We start from the raw sequence: 19,170 nt of genomic DNA on the forward strand, positions 1-19,170 counted from the left end.
CTGGGCTCTCTGAGAGGGGCAGAGGAATCGAACTTGGGTCGGCCATGTTGGCTGCATGCAAGGCAAACGCCCTACCGCAGTGCTATCACTCCAGCCCCCAGAAGTTATATCTAATTTTATTTATTTATTTATTTAGATTTCTTTTTGCCACATCCATTTTTTAATACTCAGGGGTTACTTCTGGCTCTGCACTCAGGAATCACTCCTGGAAGTGCTCAAGGGACTATATGGGATGCCAGTGTTCAAACCTGGGTCTGCCATGTGCAAGACCCACTGTACTATCTCTCTAGCTCCCAAATTTTATTTTTTTAATGTTTGACTAAATCATATATTTATATGATTTAAAAAATCCAACATATGTATTGAGCAGTCTCCCTCCCACGCTTTGTCTAGATAAACATTTTTACTGGTTTCTTATTTAAGCTCGATTCCATTTATAAATACAAGTCAGTCCAATTAGTGGCCTGAATCTTGTCTCATACTTGCTTATGTAAAAATATGATTCTGTCTGGCTTGTTCTGGACTGTACTTTTCTCAAGAAAGTATATCTTAGAGATTGGTTCATACTAGAGCGGTAGTACAGCAGGTGGGGTGTTTGCCTTGCTTGTGCCTGGCCTGTGTTTGATCTACTTATTGTCCCTGAGCCTCACCAGGGGTGATCCCCCAGCACAGAAGCAAGAGTATGGCATGAGCACCACTGTGTGTGGCCCCCTCACCTAAAAATGTCTCCTACTGGAATCTGGAGAAAGTCCTCGTTCCATTTTACTATGGAGCATTGATTAGCAGGCAAATATCCTTATCTTTGTCTTCTGCTGCCGCTTCTGGACCATCCTGATGGCGGCATTTTCTCATAATTTGCTGTTTATGAACACTGCCTTGTAATATGGACTTTCCACATGTTAGACTCCTGTATAAAGAGAAGAATGTTGGACATGGGTGTCTGAGGGTCTGCCCAGGAAGCTGCTGACACCCAGTGGCCCAGCTCCTGAGGCAGAAGCTCCCCAGCTGACTCTCTCCACTCTGCTGCAGGTTATGTTCACAGAGGAGGATGTAAAATTTTACTTAGCCGAGCTGGCTTTGGGCCTGGACCACCTCCACAGCTTGGGCATCATTTACAGAGACCTGAAGCCTGAAAAGTGAGTGAAGGCCCCCGCCTGCCTCCCCGGAGAGCAGAGATAGACCCTGAGGCCCCCCCGGACTCCCCATCCACCCACTCTCATGGATGTGGGCGTAGCAGCACTACCTGAGAAAGCCCCCCTCTCTTGGACTGTCCCAGGGTGGGGGGAGCCGAATGGGGGTGCAGCAGGCAGTAGGTGGGGGGCTGATGATGCACTAGTATGGCCCTAAGTAAAGTCCAAGTGCCCCACCTGCCCCATGCCCAAGGCTTTGCCTACCTTTCTTGCTAATCCAGTGTGCCTCTCAAGAAGTTGCCAGTAAAAACTGTTTCTTGATATGGCCTTCTTAAATGTTCTAGAATTTTCTTTAGCATCTCCATATCCTTGGTTGGTACCTTAGAAGCCAGGGGTGGCAGTGAGTGGAATGAGATCTGCTTTTAAAATTAGACAGACCTGAATTCAAATCTTATCTCCCCACCTACTAGCTTTCATCATGAGGGGGGATATTAATTTCCCTGAGCCTTGGTTTCCCCACTGTTAAAATCGCCCCATTTAACATACCTCTACCCATTTCAGAGGTACCAAGCTCACAGTTTTCTCAGGATTAGCAAAGAAAGTAGGCAACACACCTGTGAGGCATTGTCCCCCCACCCAGTCTTCCTCCATCAGGTGGACCGGAATGAAACACCTTCTCTGGGCTGGGTTAACCCCCATCCCCCTTAGCGCTACCACAACCCATGGAGGGGCCACAACTGAAGGATGCTGACCCATCTCTCCCTTACAGCATCCTTCTGGATGAGGAGGGCCATATCAAGCTCACTGGTGAGTGGGGAGTCCTGTCCCTTCTAGCCCTGTCTCTACCACTAACTAGCTGTGATCATGGATGGGGCTGGTCATGGGGCTGGGCTGAGCGCTTGGATCTCATTCTTCCCATGTCTGTACCAGACCCTGTAAGGGCTTTAAAGCCATGGCTTCCCAGAATTGTCTAGGTTGGAATCACTGCTTCCCTCTTGTGACTTTGAGCAAGTTACTGCACTTTTCTGGGCCTCAGCTTCCCCCGGGTGTTGGGGGTCATCCCTGAGAGCCTTGGTGAGGGGACAGGCTGGGGATGCAAGGTGGCAGTGGGGCAGGTAGGACTTCCTGAAAACGTGTCCTCTTGCACTTCCGGCTATAGACTTTGGCCTGAGCAAGGAAGCCATTGACCACGAGAAGAAGGCCTATTCCTTCTGCGGGACGGTGGAGTACATGGCCCCTGAGGTTGTCAGCCGCCAGGGCCACACCCACAGTGCTGACTGGTGGTCCTATGGGGTGCTGATGGTGAGTGCTCAGGCAGGGCTGAAGCTGCCAACTCAGTTGTGGGCCTTAGTTTCTCTATTTGTACATGGGGATTGATGGTCTGTGTGGCTTTCCTTTCCCTCAGCCTAGCTGAACACACCTTTCAACACACCTAAGCTTCATTTCATTTCCTTCTTTTTTGGGCCCCCCCTTTTTATTTGCCACATGCTGTGGTGTTCAGGGACTACTCCTGGCACTGTGCTCATCCCTTCTGGTGCTGCTGGTGGGACCATACATGGTGCTGGAGATTGAACTGGGATCAGCTGCATATATGACACGCGCCTTACTGTCTCTTTAGCCTCCCTTCTTTAGAAGGGTCCTGGGCTTGGGCTTAGCCCGGAGCCCACCCCTTAGCCATGGACAGAGCCACTCCCTGTTTCTGGCTCCTAGAGCTGCCCCCAGGGGTCTAGATGACAGTGAGGTGAGGGGCTGATAGTCTGGGCCCAGGTGGACTTGGGCTTCTATATGTCAAGCCTGCTAGACTCCTGGGACTGAAGCTGAGTGGCCTGGGCAGAGGAGCCCAGGACAGAGCTAACTGAACTCTTGTTCTCTGCAGTTCGAGATGCTGACAGGCTCCCTGCCCTTCCAGGGGAAGGACCGGAAGGAGACTATGACACTGATTTTGAAGTATGCACCCTCCCCTCCCTGACACCTTTGGGTCCCTCCCACCCGCAGTCCCCCCACTTTGGGGGCCAGAGTAATACCCTGTGGCTGCCTCAGATTCCCCCACTCATGAGCTGGTCCTCTGGGGGTGAGCATTGCGCTTCCCAGGGTCTCCCTTTCTTTCCCTGGGCCTGTGGGAGGGGTCCCCGAAACCCTCAGGAGGTGAGTTAGTAGGTGGCTTGTCTGGACTGAGCTAGAAACCAGACCTGGCCAGAGGGAGGAGGGGAGACAGGTCTGGGGCGGGGCTCCCCCTGATGACGCCCGGGGCTGTTTCAGGGCGAAGCTAGGCATGCCCCAGTTTCTGAGCACAGAAGCCCAGAGCCTCCTGCGGGCTCTCTTCAAGCGGAATCCTGCCAACCGGCTTGGTAAGCAGCTCCGGCCGCAGAGGGAGTGGGGTAGAGCCGCAGCGGGCCACGAGGCCACATCTGGGGTTGAAAGGGTCTGTTGTCCTTTGTGTGGGCAGACAATGCCACTGGCCCCCCTCCTTTCTGGCTCTGTGTGTGGCGTTTGGGAGGGGGGACCTGTGTGTGGGGGTAGGCAGGAACTGAGTCATTCCCACCCCCTGGGACAAGGACAGAGGCCCCACACAGCTCACAGCCCAGGCTGCTGGCACAGGCTTGAGCACGTGAGTGTGTGAGCACAGGCTCCTATGTCAGGTCTTTGCTGCAGACCCACGGAGGCTGTCCAGGAATGTTGGGTACAGGGATGAGGGCCCCATGGGTGCTAAGCAGCTCTGGACACTGGCCCTTGTCCCAGGGGTGGTGAGGTTCCGGCTGGCTCCCCTGGCTCTGGAGTGGGTGAGGCCCATGGTCCCACAGAGCGCATGTGCTGTTTAGCTCCTGGGTTCACCTAGATCTCGACCTGCTTTAAAAGGTCCAGGCCAGGCCCTGAGAGCGAATAGGGTGATCCTGGCCCATGGCAGACGTGGGCCATGGATAAGAACCCCAGGACGTGGGGTGGCGGTGGGGTAGGGCCCTCTCTGTGGCTCTCAGAATGTGCCCCGCTTCCAAGCCGACTCTGTAGCCTTGGGTGGGTCGCCTGGCCCCCACCCTGGGCCTTCCTCCTCATAAAGGGCTCTAGCGAATGGAAAATGCTGAGTGGGGTGTAGGGTGATGGCTGGACAGATTGGGGGCAGCCTGAGTCCTTCCCCCAACTCTGCTCTCAGTGGACGGCTCCAGCCGCTGGTCCTAGATGGCAGGCATGTGAGGGGGTTCCGGGGGTGCCTCCTCAGGAGCTGACTGTCTCTTGGGTTCTTCCAGGCTCTGGTCCTGATGGGGCAGAGGAGATCAAGCGGCATGTCTTCTACTCCACCATCGACTGGAACGTGAGTGTGCACCCACCCCGTGGGGGGGTATGGACACACCCACCCAGTCCCCCCCAGGCTTCTTCGGCAGGTGGTGGGGAGGGGCTCTGCCTTACCACCTCTCCTGCCTGGGAGCTCCTGGGCTGGTTCAGGTAACCTCATGCTTCCCCACCTTGCAGAAGCTGTACCGTCGGGAGATCAAACCCCCCTTTAAGCCAGCTGTGGCTCAGCCCGACGACACCTTCTACTTTGACACTGAGTTCACGTCCCGCACCCCCAGGGGTATGTCTTTTGTCTGGATTGTTTGGGGCTGGCCCGGGAGGGGAGCAGATTTCAGGGCACCTTGGGCTGGGGCTCAGTGACTGGCGGTCACTGGGGGCTGTCAGTGGGGGAGTCTCTCACTCTGTCCTGCATCTCTGCAGTGTCTCTGTGTCAGGCTGAGGGTGGGGCTGTGGGAAGCTAAGGCCACATGGAGACATCAGGACCCCTGCCCAAGGCATTTTCCAGCCCACTGTCAGCCCTAGACATCAGCTTCATGCTGGCGTCAGGGCTAAAATATCTGACCTGGCAGAAAGGTGAGGTGGAGCTATGTGGTGGCAGTGCTAAGGTGTCATGCCTGTGTGTCAGGAGCAAGTGTGGGGATTGGCTTTGGCTATGCTGCCCACCAGGCCTCAGGATATCCATGTGGACCGGGGCTCAGTCACAGACCTCCTGGGTCCCCAGGTTTTCTGTGAGAACTCAAGGTCTAGGGGGGAGGTTGGTCAGTCCTAACCTCTGGCTGGGTAACTGGGAGTTGACAACGCACCCACAGGGACAGGTTTTGGCAGACAGGCGGTCAGGATGTGTGTGTGGGCATTCTCACGATGGCTTGCACATCTCTGAGCACATGGAACAGTCTGTCCTATTTTTTTTTTCTTTTTTCTTTTTGGCCACACATGGTGGTGTGCTCAGGGCTTATTCCTGGCTCTGTTCTCAGGAATTACTCCTGGTACTCAGGGGACAGTATGGGATGTTGGGAGCCAAACCTGGGTCAGCCACATGTAAGGCAAGCGCCCTACCTGCTGTACTCTTGCTCCAGCCCTGATTTCTGTTCTTATATTGGGTGACTGCACCGGACCCCCCATGTGAAGATGGGGAGACCCAGGCACAGGCTTTCTGTGGGGAGAGAGATGTGAAAATAGGCACCGGGTGCAGTCTGACTAGCAGTGCTCCCTAGCTACCAGGAGGCACGCGTGGGCAAGGAATAGGTTACCTAGCTGGCGGGAACAGCCTAGAAGGTGGCTCAGAGACTAAGGCCCCAAGAAGTTTGGCAACAAGGAATGGGTGGGGAGAGAGTGGCTAAGATCTCACCTGCCTGGCCAAGGGGTGTTTTCCTGTGGAAAGAAGGGAGCAGCCGGATGACAAGCACAGGTAGGGCAGCAGATTGGTGGGGCCACTCTCTGACTAGCTGCTGTGCTGAGGGGGCAAACCAAGTTAGGGAGGCTGGGGAGAAGCATCTAGAAGGAATGAAGTGTTTGGGCATAGACCAGACCCTGATCTGGGGCCTTTTCTGTTCCCACCAGGCTGGGCTGGTCTAAACACATGCTGGAATTGGGCAAGCAGAGGCCTAGGACAAATGGTCCCCCATGCTGCTACCTTGATGCCCTTCCTTTGTTTTTTGTGGGGCTACCTTGGGGTCAGGGATGCCACTCAGACTCATGCCCCTTCTCTGCCCCTCCAGACTCCCCAGGCATTCCCCCCAGTGCGGGCGCCCATCAACTGTTCCGTGGCTTCAGCTTCGTGGCCACTGGCCTGATGGATGATGATGGCAAACCTCGCTCCACGCAGGCACCATTGCACTCGGTGGTTCAGGTAAGGGACAGAGCTGGCTGCTCAGTTACCCTTTACCACCTGCTAGCCACATGGCATGGGGATGTAGGTTCTCACCCTGTGCCACCCTGGAGGCCACTGCCATTCAGCTTCTTCGGGATCCATTTGTACAGCAGAGATGACAGATACTTGTTCACCAGCGCAGAGCCCAGACAGTGGGGCCTGCGTTGATGCAAGGACGTGGTGGGGGTGGGCTGTGGGGGTGGTGATCCTGGAGGTGGCTATCAGGTTCCCGACAGGGACGGGAGGTGACTCATGTCTGCCCCTAGTCTGCCATCTGTCCACCTTCCTGGCTCCCGAGCAAACTTAGATTCTGAAGTGAGAATGTCAACTTGAGCTGGTTGCTTGGGTTCCAGGGTCACAAGCCGAGGGGGCTGAGCTGACCTCAATTTCTCCGTCTTTCAGGAGTGAGGGGTGAGAGAACCTTCCTCCGCAGGGTCCTTGAGAGGATGACATGAGCTAGCATTTGTGGTGATTGTGTCATTTCTCCAACTAGCACTTCTATGTCCAAAAGAGAGGCTGGACGAGAAGACTGTGGCAGTTGCTAGGGCCATCCCCAACATGTGAGATCTCCTGATGAAAGGAGAGATAAGGGTCTACTGTGCCCAGCACCACAAGAGGCATTGCTGCGATTAGTGTCTCAAACCCTGATAACCCGTGAGATGGATCTGTCACCCAGAAAAGGAGCCAGCTTGTCAGCTCAGGGCCCTTCACCCGCTGAGGCCTGTCAGTCCTCTCAGAGCCCCTGCACAACCCCTCTATCCCTGCCAAGGGCTCCTACTGAGACCTGTGTGGGTTGCTGCTTTGTTGCCTGCTCCCCCGCCCCCCCCCCCCCCCCCCACATACACACCCTGTATACTGCAACCGAGCAGTCCAGGAACCTGCTGTGTACCTATCATGGAACATAGAAAACTGAGCCCCAAAGAGGGGTAGATTCCTGGCCAGCTCCCTGTCCTTGCCCGGTGCCATCTCTCTGACCCTGGGACCCTGGTGTGAGACTGGCACGTCAGCCCCACCCCCCTCATTTCCTGCAGCAACTACACGGGAAGAACTTGGTGTTCAGCGATGGCTACGTGGTAAAGGAGACCATCGGTGTGGGCTCCTACTCTGTGTGTAAGCGCTGTGTCCACAAAGCCACCAACACAGAGTATGCTGTCAAGGTGAGTCTCTGACCTTTCTTTTCGGTGGGAGTCGGGAGACCCTCCCTAGCAGTGCTCAGAGGAGCTCCCTCCTGGCAGTTCTTGGCCACCTACTAGAAGGTTGCATTCAGGTCCTGAGGATCCGGTGCTGTTCAAACACAATCAGCTTGCGGCCTAGGGGGGCTAAACCTGATGACTCTTGGGGGCCTTGTGGTGCCAGAGATCAAACTGAGATCGGGCACCTGCAGGACTAGTATCACTCTTTTTTTTTTTCTTTTTGGGTCACACCCAGTGATGCACAGAGGTAACTCCTGGCTCTGCACTCAGGAATTACTCCTGCCAGTGCTCAGGGGGACCATATGGGATGCTGGGGATCGAACCTAGGTTGGCCGTGCGCAAGGCAAATGCCCTACCCACTGTACTATAGCTCCAGCCCTGCCTCATCACTCTTTCCTGTCCCCTAACCCTAATCCCGGCCCTGACTGACCCCATTCTGAAGAGGCTGTGGGAGGCGCCCCTGTAGTTGTAGCTGGATGGGGGAGAAGATTTCTGCTTGAGGCTCCAGATGGGAACAGGACATTTGGGTGAAAGACAGGGACCCTGCCCTGTGGCCTCTGGAGCAGGGAGAGACCTAACACTGCACATGCACCCCTTTCCTTAGGTCATTGACAAGAGCAAGCGGGATCCCTCAGAAGAGATTGAGATTCTTCTGCGGTACGGGCAGCACCCCAACATCATCACTCTCAAAGATGTGAGTGGGGAGTGCTTTGAGACTATGGTGGGCACTGGGGCACTCTGCTTTTGGAGGGGCTCAGTGGGAATGCCTAATCTTTGTCACTGAGTCTCTCCACTGCTTATGGCATGGGATGAAGGGCCCTTGTTGCTTCCTGTCTGGCTACACCCCCAGGACTGTCCATTTCCAACTTGAAATCTCTCCCGTCCACCAGGGGACATTCCCGCATTGTCCTATCTGGGGAGGACAGGGGTCCAGAGTGACAACCCTTTCAGGACCCCTAAAAGTCCTGGCTGTGTGTCCTGCATGCATGTACCTCTGTCCTGGTCTTATGAATGGGCAGGTCCCCTGGGGTCCCACGCTGGCATCCAGGAAGGGCCCACAGTGAAGTCTCTGGCAGGTGTATGATGACGGCAAACACGTGTACCTGGTGACCGAGCTGATGCGGGGTGGCGAGCTACTGGACAAGATCCTCAGGCAGAAATTCTTCTCGGAGCGGGAGGCTAGCTGCGTTCTATACACCATCAGCAAGACCGTGGAGTATCTGCACTCCCAGGGGGTATGTCTGAGTGGGTTACGTCGTGGGGTTGAGGCTGCTGGAGGTCCTATTGCCACAGAGTATAGCCCCGAGGCCTGGCAGAGCAGCCAGGTACAGGAAACAGGGTGAGTAGAAGAGGGAGGGAGAGCCAAGAACAAGTTGTGAAAATGCATTTCTTCAGTGTTTCTAGATACCAGGCACCACACTGAGTTCTTCCCTTACATGATCTCAGTTGATTTTGTTTTTTTAGTTTGAGGCCACACCTAGAGATGTCCAGGGGGTTGCTCTGAGCTCAGAAATTACTCCTGGCAGTGCTGTGGGACCATATGGGATGCCAGGGAATTGAACTGGGGTGGCTGCGTGCAGGGAAAAATGCTCTACCTGCTTTATTATTGCTCTGACCCCTCAGTTGATTTTTAATTTTAATTAAAATTAATTTTTAAAATTGTTCACAATAACTTATTACATTCAATATTCCAACACCAACTCCACCACATTACCACCATTACACCCTCCCACCTGCCAGCCACCACCCAAGCCTGCCCCAACAGCAGGTCCTAAATAATTTATTTTGTATTGTTTGTTATGCTTAATTTGCTAAAAATGATCAAAAACAATTTTCTTACAAGAAAGTGTGTAAAGATTGTTGTTTCTCACCCTGGAGCCATTAAGCCCTTGTATAAGAGATTACTAGCCTGTTGTTACAGGTTGAGCCTGTGTGCTAATATCTTTTTAATCGAGGTTGGTTGCCTTCTACTTTCCATTTCATCTAAGGTGGTGCGCTACTCCTCTACACCAGTGGTGTCGAGTGTGAGATATAGCGCAGCCGCATTGCAGCCACGTGCTAGGCTGATTTTTTGCAGCCACTCTATTAAGTAGGTGCTGTCGGGGGCCTCCTTTGCTGGGGAGAAGAGAAGACTCAGAGCTGTGAGTTCAGAGCCTGTGGCAGTGGAGCCAGATTGTCGAATAGAGGCAGCTGGACACGAGGGAGAGTGTTTTCCAACTCTGGAGGTGGCTGGTCATTGTGGGAAGCTGCCAGGGTCCACGATGGAGCTGGAGGAAGCACTGCTGGAGGCACGGGGTGCGGGGAGGGCAAAGGCGTGGCTTGATCATTGCACAAGGTGGGGAGAAAAGTGCCTTCTGGCACATCGGAGCTGGAAAGAGCCTGAGTTTCTCTCCCAAACAGGATGTGTGAGGGTGCTTTCTGCCCCAGGGTGGGGTGAAGGATGCATGCTCTGGAATCTGACTGGCTGTGTTCGAGTCTCGTGTGTGAGTGGGGAAAGCTCAGAGCCTCTTCCCTGTCTGCAAACTCCTGAGCTGCTCCTCCAGGACCTGTATGAGAAAAAGAAAGATGCTGGGTCTCTTCCATCTCACTCCCACAGTCTCTACTGCTAATAGATTTTAGTGGCTGTGCTTGTGGGATAGAGTAAAATTGCCATGATCGGGAGAGGGAGGATTTCTTTGTGTCCTTCTCTAACATGAAATGGTGAACATAAAAACAAAGAGGACTGGAGCCATAGTAGAGTGGGTAAGGTGGGTATAGGCCTTGCACAGAGCTGAGCCTGGCACCACATATGGTTCCCTGAGCCCACCGGGAGTAAGACCCGAGGACTGCCAGATGTGGCCCCAAAACCAGAAAGAATAAAGAACAGGAAAAAGAGTTGCTGGGCTGGGAAAGCGGCAGGGGTCAGAGCCAGCCCCTGGGAAAACCACAGACACTCAGGGGCAGAAGAAGAAACTGGACTGCGTTGTGGACTCGTGTGTGCATGATGTTGGGGCCAACCCGACCTCACACATGCAAGGCCTTTGCCCTACTGCTGAGCCATACCCCAGCCTATGTCCTTTTTCTTTCTTTCTTTTTGTCTTTCTGGGGCCACACCCAGTGATGCTCACGGGTTACTCCTGATTCAATGCTCAGGAATTATTCTTGGTGGTACTTGGAGGACCATATGGATGCCAGGGATTGAATCCAGGTTGGCTGCATGCAAGGCGAATGTCCTACCTGCTGTACTATCTCTCCAGCCTCCTCCCATGTCTTTTTTTTTAATTAAATTATTATAGTTTTGTTTATTTTTGTTTTGAGGCCACACCTGTTATCTCAGGGCTTACTCTTGGCTCTGTGTTCAGGGATCACTCCTGACATGCTCAGGATGCCGGAGATTAGACCTGGGTCAGCTGTGTGCAAGGCAAGTGCCCTACCCACTGTACTATTGCTCTGGCCCCCTATTGTTTTACTTTTTTACACACAGCTTATACAGTATTGTTTTTTACAGTGGTGTTAATATGGTCTTGGTATAGACTTCCCTCACCTCACCACCACCAGTGTGCCCAAGACACTGCCCCAGCCCATGCGTCTGTTTAAAATAAACTCTTAAAATAAACTTTTAAAAATACCAGGTGGTGCTCAGGACTTCCTACTGGCAGGGTTGGGGCAATTACATGGGGCTCTGGGATCAAACTGAGGTCAACTGTGTGCAAGGCAAGTGTCCTACCCACTGTACTATCTCTCTGACCCCTAAAAGGAAGTTTTTGTTATGAAAAACTTCGAGCAATTCCCATATAAACATCATCCAGGTTCAAGAATTGTTAAGATACTGTAAAATTTTAATTTGTTTTGATTTTGGGGCCTCCCTCACTTGGAGCGCTCAGGGTTTACTCCTAGCTCTGTGCTCGGGGATCCTCCTGGCGGTACTCAGGGGACCATATGGGGTGCCAGGGATCGAACCCGGTTTGGCAGCTTCCTAGGCAAGAGCCATGCCTGTTGTATGTTCTGCGGTCCCAAGGACTGTTAAGATTTTTATAGCTGCCTCTCTCCTTTCTTCCATCCCTTCTTTTTTTGTTGTTATGGATTTCCCAAAGCTTTTTTTTTTTTTAACTTTTTTCAGTCATACCCTTGTTTGGGAGACTATATGGGACCATATGGGATGCCTGGGATCAAAGCTGGGTTGCGTGTGCAAGGCAAACACCCTACCCACTATGCTCTCACTCTTTCCCCTTGGCCCCTTTTCACTATGGCCCCTTTCCATAGCTTTTTATTAAGGAAAACATTCAAATATATAGAAAGCTCAAGGAATTAATACAAGGCCAATTTTCCTTTTAGATTCACCAATTCCTAACAGTTTGCCACATTTGACTTCTCTTTTATATGTGTCTTTGTCTCTATCTTGTTATATAATACATTTTTTTTTGTTGTTGGTATTTGAGCCATATTCAGTGGTCCTTAGGGCTCACCCTTAGCTCTCTGTGTAGGATTCATTCCTGGAAGTACTCAGGGGGTTCCATGTAGTTCTGGGGATTGAACCCAGGTCAGCCATGTGCAAGGAAAGCGCTCTGCGTGCTGTACTTGTTTTTCTAGATCTTGGTTGTACATTGTGCTACAATGAACATAATGCACGTACATCTTTCCAAATTCATGTTTTGTGTTCTTGGGATAGATACTAAGGAATGGAATTTGTGTGTGTGTGTGTGTGTGTTACTGAGGATTGAACCCCTCTTTCATATGTGCACGGCATGTACTTTGCCACTGAACCACATCCTGGTCCCATTATTCTATTAATTATTTGAGAAATCTCCTTACTGTTTTTCATAGACACTTGACCCATTTACGTTCCCACCAACAGTCATTATATGAGAGTTGCTTTTTCTCCAGAATCCTACTAACACCCTTTTCTGGACATTTTCACAGGTGTGAGGTGATAATCTCATTGTTTGGATTTGCATTTCCCTGAGATCAGTGATAATGAGCACCTTGTCATATGCAGTTAGCTTCATACAGTGACTTTTTTTTTTTTTGGCTTTTTTGGGTCACACTCGGCTATGCACAGGGGTTACTCCTGGTTTTGCACTCAGGAATTGCTCCTGGCGGTGCTCAAAGGACCACATGGGATGCTGGGAATCGAACCCGGGTTGGCTGCATGCAAGGCAAACACCCTACCCACTATCCTATCACTCCAGCTCCAGCTTTTTTTTTTTTTTTTTTTTGGTTTTTAGACCACACCTGGTGATGGTGCTCCAGTGTTGTTTGGGGGACCTGGTGGTGTCAGGGATCAAATCCAGGGCTCCTGCAAGCTTTGCATATGCACAAGCCCTTTGAATCCTTTCCCTAGGTCTGTTTTAATGTTGTCCTCTGAGGTTTATTTGTGAGTTTCTGGATCATGGCTGTTAATGCACTTATATGGTGCCGAGAGGCAGTTCGTGCATGTGACTGCTAGGGACCCAGAAGCACAGGGAGATGGGAGAAGGGGACCCATTCCCAACTCCTTGCCAGCCTGGAGATTTTAGTCAGAAGTTGCGCATACCTGGGTTTTTCAGGGGATTCATTCTCATGCATGTGTGTGTGGGGGGGGGGGGGGAGGGTTGGCTGTGAGTGTGGTGGCGATTCTGTTTTAATGTTGTCATCTTTTTTTTTGTTTCATTTGGGGGCTACACCTGGCAGTGCTCAGGGCTTACTCCTGGCTCTGTGCCCTGGTATCACTCCTGGTGATGCTAGGGGACCATACTTGTTACCAGGGATTGAAGTGGGGTCAACTCTTCAGCCCTTAGTGTTACCTCTTACTAAAGGATTGCAGAGACATAAATCATATAAGTCCTGGGGTCAGGGAGGTGGCTCCAAGGGCCAGTGCTCTGCAAGTGGGAGGCCTGAGTTTGATCACAGGTGCCACATGGTCTCCAAACACACTGCCTGAACACTGCTGGGTAAGACCCAAAATCTTCAAAAACAATTGGGAAGTTGAGGCCAGAGCAATAGTGCACAATTTTGCAATGAGGTTCTATCCCTGGCATCCCACCTGGTCCCCCCAAACTTGAGTAATTCTTGAGTGCAGAGCCAGGAGTAAGTCCCCAAACAAGACAACACAATAGAAAAATTAAAAATGGGGAGGGACAAAGAGTTTAGAACCATCCCCAGTGATACTCTCTGTGCTCAGGGATCCCTCCTAAGCACTGCTGAGGGGACCGTGTGTAGTGCTGGGGATCTAATGGGGTTGGACTATGTGCAGAGCAAGTGCCTTAACCCCTGTATTAGCTCTCCATCCCACCCTTCAGTTTTTCAAAACCCCATGCAGGTCTGTGAATTTTTTAAAAAAGTAGATACACCCATGAAATCAGCACTTATAATCAAGAAATGAAGCATTTCTAATTCCCTCAAAGTCCTCTCATGCCCTTCCCAGCCCCTCTCCTCTCCCTAAGGTTACCAGTTCTAAACTAACTTCTCATAGCCGTGAACTGGTTTGACCCCTCTTTGAATTCTCTGAATCAACACTCATATCTGGCTTTTGATTCAGATTCATGTACGTTTTAGGGAGGCTGTCCTTCCTTCATCCTCATGGCCCTATCCATTTGCTGTGTGATCAGACCACATTGTAGTGATCTGTTCCCTTGTTACTGGGCATTGAGTCATCGCTGTTCTCGACCTTTAACAAGTTATGCTGCTTTGGCCTGGGATACGCATCATTTGGTGACTGTACCTTTTCAGCGTTGGTGTGTACCTAGCTGTGGAATGGTGTGGGTGCCTGTGTTTTTCCTTTGTGAACGTTGTCAAAGTTGATTTTACCAACTTAGAAGCATAGTAGAGGTGTGTGAGATTTGTCCCTGCCAGCCCCTGGTGTTTTCCACTTTTCAGTCATCGCCTCTCCAGCACATGTGGCATGTTCTTTCATGCTTTTCTCTTGGGTTGTCCTCAAACTCATGAGACTGCCTGTGGCCATTTGGATGCTTCAGTTATATTCAGATTTCTAGGCCAGAGAGGTGAAGTGATGTGTCCCTGGCCTCATAACTCCGCACTGCAGTGGAGGCAGGACTGAAATCACGACTCGGCCAGAGGCTGTGGTCTGTTGGCGCAGGGCTGTCTTGGACCTGCACATTTTGTTTGATCTGTGTGGTGCAGGGTGTGTTTTGGTTTTGTTTTTGAGGCTACACTGGGTAGTGCTCTGGACTCACTTGCAGCAGTACTCAAAGGACCAGGCCTGCACTCTGGCCCTTTGAACCCTCTCCCTGTGGGTGTGTTTGGTTGGGGGATTGGTGGCTGTGATATCACGTGGTGACTGTCGGCAGGGTGAGCCAAAGCTGTTCCTTTTCAGCCTTGCTCATGGCTTGCCCAGTTCAGGGCAATGAGAAATGAGAATTTGCCCCTTGTCCCCCAAAATACACACCTGGGGGCAGGTAGCAGAAGTCTCAAGGGCCCCTGCCTCATTGGGCCACAGTTGCTTGTCATGCAAGGTGAGATCTAGATGGACCACTTCCGTCTCCCTGGTTCTCAGATCTCAGAGCTGCACTAAGACTGTGAAACTAAGGTCACCGCTGGCTCCCACTCTCACCTCCGCTTCTGCTGACACACCCAGTGGATTCCCGCATAGCCTCAGTTCCCTCTTCTGTAAAACAGAGCCCCTGCCCCAGCCTTCCCTGCTCACCAGGGAGCAGCGAGCAGTGCTTTGTTGTAAAATATATACTCTCACACGGAAGGAAGGGATGATGTGTGATGTGTTCTCGCGGGCTCTCCAGGCAGCTCTCTCTTGCCGCCCACGTTCAGTGCTCTCAAGCCGCTAGGTATGGACTGGATTGGACGGCTGTTGGCGATGGGCAGGCAAAGGAAGGAATGAGGGCCAGGCTGGTCGGTCTCAATTGCAGTTTATTCCAATCTCCTCTCCATTCTCCTCTGATTCCCCTTCTGCTTCTCTCTCTGGAGCTCCCTCGCCTACTTCTTGCTCCGACGACTCCCTCTCTTTTTCTTTTTTTTCTTTTTCTTTTTGGGTCACAGCCGGAGATGCACAGGGTTACTTCTGGCTCATGCACTCAGGAATTACTCCTGGCAATGCTCGGGGAACCATATGGGATGCTGGGAATCAAACCTGGGTCAGCCACATGCAAAGCAAATGCCCTACCTCCTGTGCTATCACTCCAGCCCTCCTGACTCTCTTTTTCTGCCTCTGACTCTGACCCGTGATTCCCACTCCCCTGATTCTCACTCTCTTTCTGCCTCCGACTCTGACCCCTGATTCTCACTAGCCTCTGACCCTGTCACTCTTATAGTCTTAGTTTATATAGCAATCACATAAGGTAGTGACACAAAGGTGGGTTGGACATTAACAGATCAAAAAAGAGGATTAAGACCACTCCTCCAGGAGATTAAAACTCAAGGATAAAATCTCATCTAAGGAGATTACTCCAGATTACTATGAGATCCGCTTTAGGGCAGGATCCCATCCAGGGTGTGTCGCTTTCTTCTTTCCTCAGCTAGTTGTAGTAAATCTACTTCTAATATTTCTAGCAATGTCATGCTGTATGAGCACAGTAAGAGATATAAACTTACAGTTTGGTTCTTCCTGAGGACATCTCACTATTTTATATTCCAGACCACAGTCCTCAGGCCAGGTTAGTCTTCCTAACCCCAGCAGGGTCCTAATCTCGTTGTTACTTCTGGATCATGACAGCATTTGTCCATGATCATGCTCTCAATTTATAGTTGAGTATTGTGGTGCTTTGGCCTGGCCCATTTTGATACCAGGGTAGCTCACAGCTTGGCCTGGGTCCATTCAGTCCCTCGTCGGGACCCTGCTTTTGGGATGCTAGGAACTAAGGGCAGCTGAGTTGAGAAAGCCGATGCCCAGGAGTAAATATTATTCGGAGTCAGTCAACTCCCAAGTTACAAAGGCATAATATTAACTGTCTTCCTGTGTCCATACAGTAAGGACATTGCTTTAAGATAAACTAAGTTTCCTGAGACAAGGCTGAAAGGACAAACAGTGTTATCCTACACTTTATGAAAGGGAAGATCTTTACAGTGATTGGCTCCTCAACCAAGCGGAGCATCCCTGACCTCTGGGCAGCTTGACTGGGGCACTGCAGGAGAAGGAGATGAGGTGCCAGGCCCGGCTTGTCCTCTGGGCCTTGTGATTATACTGGGAAGGAGAGAGATATAGTACAGGCAGGCCAAGAGGGCAGGTGCCTCCACCGGGCAGCCTACAGTGCTGTTCCTCCTCTCCTGTCTACCTGCTCTTCTTCCCTCTGGGGAGGCCTATCTGGGCCGCTGCTGCCCTGGGTCGGCCTGCCCCATGGGCTCAGCTGCAGGGCTGATACTCTGACCCTGACAGGCCGTGCGGGTTCAGGGTATGACGTGCCCTTTGCACAGAACTCACTCAGCCTGCTCTGTGCCATGTGGGAAGCTGAGGCGGGCAGGTGCTCAGACAAGGGACAGTCCTTTATGGCCGAAATCACCCCATCAGCTGGGGCTCTGGGCACTTGAGGGATTTTGCAGGTGAATGGATGACAGGGTGAGTAGGTAGCAAGTAGCGGGGAGTTACTGAAGGGCTTCACCCATGACCCTAGGGGGAACCAGGAACTCTGGGAGCAGGAGCAGTAAGCTGTGACTCTGGAACATAGAGGCTACCCTCTGTCAGCAGCCCCTAGGGCTTGTTGCAGGGAGGTCAGGGTGAATAGGGTCGGAGGCTGGAAGTTGTGAAGGAAGGTGATGGTTAGAGCAGTGATAGCAAGTAGAAATATGCAGAGACAGTGGGTGAGGTTGAAAGCAAATTGTTCAGCCCCTTAGATTCTATGTGAGCAAAGGGAGTTGAGAGGAATCCCATTTGCTTAAGCCTACCAGGGTTAGCAGTTCACTTATTTGACAGATATTGAATTATTTTGGGTTGCGGGGGCTCATACCCCTTGCTGCTTGGGGGCTACTTCTAGATCTGTGCTTGGGGGTGACTTCTGACTGAGCTTGGGGAACCAGGGCTCCTAGCCAGGTACAAAGCATGTATTCCATCCTGTTGAGCTGTCTCTCTGGGCTGATGGATATTTATTGAATATCTACTACGTGCTGGTACCTTCTTTTCTCTTTTTTGTTTTTTGGGCTACACCTGGCTGTGTTCAGGGGGCTATTCCTGGCCCTGTGTTCAGGAGTGAGCCCTGGCAGTGCTTGGGGTACCAAATGTGTTGCCAGGGATTCACACCGGGGTTGACTGCTTGCAAGGCAAGCACCTTCTACCCTGTGTTATTTCGCCCACCCCACAGAACTTTTCTAAATGGAAAGATCCAGTTATGAGCAAAATAATGGTAGAGCTTATATGTCAGCGGGCAGATTCAGAAAACAAAGAAGTGCATGTTATGTCAAATTGTTGTTAATGTTATAGATGAAAATCAAATAGGGTAAGGAGCCTGAGGAAGAAAGGTTGGTGATTGCTGTATCACGTAGAATAATCCTGGGGAAATCTCACTGATATATAAGGTGACATTTGAACTAAGACCTGAAAAAAACAAGCAAACAAGCAAAGGAGCCAGGCAGGTGTATAAGGGAGAAATGTCCAGAAAGTGGAAAAAGCAAGTGCAAAGTCACCGAGGCAGGAATGTGTTTGGCCTGTTGAAGGACTAGCCAAGAGGCAGGTGTAGCTGCAAGCCCATGGAGGACCGAGTAGAGTGGCAGAAGTCCCGGAAGGGCCAGAGACAGACCGAGGGTCAAGAGTACAGTCGCGTAGGACCCTGTGAACTCATCCTCTTGTCTCCCACGAACCAGGAACTTTTCTGTCTGCTTTCCAAGACCAGGGTTTCTTAGGCTCTGGGTCGAAACAAAGTGGGAGGCGAGGGAAAGCAGGCAGAGTTAGGAGGTGGCTGCGGTAAGGCAGATGACCTGAACTGGGATGAGAGCAGAGCAGTGGCTGTGCTCCGGAAACAGGTGTCGGCTGGGGGGAGTACCCTGCGGGAAACTGAGGCATGGGAATGTCTCTGAAGAGTGTGCCATAGGCACCGCCTAGAGAGGTTCATGCCACAGCGTTAGCGGCACTCGGCCCAGTCCAGCCCTTTCCCCTCCTTGCAGGTTCTGGGCCCTTCTGTCCTCTCTGGGCCTGTCTGTCCCGCTCCCCCTGCCCCGGCAGTTGCTGGGCCGTGGCAGCCTTCCACAGTGGACCCTGCCCTCGCCTCCAGGTTGTGCACAGGGACCTGAAGCCCAGCAACATCCTGTATGTGGACGAGTCGGGGAACCCTGAGTGCCTGCGCATCTGTGACTTTGGTTTTGCCAAGCAGTTGCGGGCGGAGAATGGACTCCTCATGACCCCTTGCTACACCGCCAACTTCGTGGCCCCCGAGGTGAGTGGCCCAGCCTTCCTGACTGGCAGAGGAAGGAGACCTGGAGGAAGGGGCCGTGGCCCACTCCCAGAGCCCCCACTATGTCCAGGGCTCCCAGCGTACCCTGGGAGAATCTCACCTGTGGGGAACTGGCTGCTGGCCCCCTACACTGTCCGCTTTCCCTGCCTCCCTCCTGCCAGGTGCTGAAGCGCCAGGGCTACGACGAAGGCTGTGACATCTGGAGCCTCGGCATCCTGCTCTATACCATGCTGGCAGGGTGAGTGCCCTGGGGTCAGGCCCAGGGGGTGCCACTGGAGGGGAGGCGTGGCCCTGGCTTGGAAGCCGAAAGAGGAGGAGGAAGAAGCTTCCCTCAGGAGACCCCAGAGGACAGGGGCACCTCAGGGGCTTGGGTTTTCTTCTCC

At 52.1% G+C, this 19,170-nt stretch overlaps 1 protein-coding gene and 1 non-coding gene across 2 annotated transcripts in view; both read left to right on the forward strand.

Annotated features, from left to right (window-relative positions):
• Positions 1-19,170, forward strand: part of RPS6KA1 (ribosomal protein S6 kinase A1) — a 41,051-nt gene that overhangs the window by 19,502 nt on the left and 2,379 nt on the right. The window contains exons 7-19 of the mRNA XM_056122666.1: positions 1,030-1,136; positions 1,900-1,937; positions 2,290-2,432; positions 3,007-3,077; positions 3,390-3,478; positions 4,373-4,437; positions 4,596-4,698; positions 6,137-6,267; positions 7,320-7,445; positions 8,086-8,175; positions 8,558-8,716; positions 18,608-18,769; positions 18,949-19,025. Of these exons, the coding sequence (XP_055978641.1) occupies positions 1,030-1,136; positions 1,900-1,937; positions 2,290-2,432; positions 3,007-3,077; positions 3,390-3,478; positions 4,373-4,437; positions 4,596-4,698; positions 6,137-6,267; positions 7,320-7,445; positions 8,086-8,175; positions 8,558-8,716; positions 18,608-18,769; positions 18,949-19,025 (1,361 nt within the window). The remainder of the gene's footprint in view (positions 1-1,029; positions 1,137-1,899; positions 1,938-2,289; positions 2,433-3,006; positions 3,078-3,389; positions 3,479-4,372; positions 4,438-4,595; positions 4,699-6,136; positions 6,268-7,319; positions 7,446-8,085; positions 8,176-8,557; positions 8,717-18,607; positions 18,770-18,948; positions 19,026-19,170) is intronic.
• Positions 10,057-10,195, forward strand: LOC130032240 (small nucleolar RNA SNORA29). The gene has a single exon (XR_008793790.1). It is a non-coding gene; the product is annotated as a small nucleolar RNA SNORA29 (small nucleolar RNA).

This window comes from Sorex fumeus, unplaced genomic scaffold, assembly GCF_029834395.1.
Source record: "Sorex fumeus unplaced genomic scaffold, SorFum_2.1 ptg000047l, whole genome shotgun sequence".
NCBI classification, from domain to species: domain Eukaryota; kingdom Metazoa; phylum Chordata; class Mammalia; order Eulipotyphla; family Soricidae; genus Sorex; species Sorex fumeus.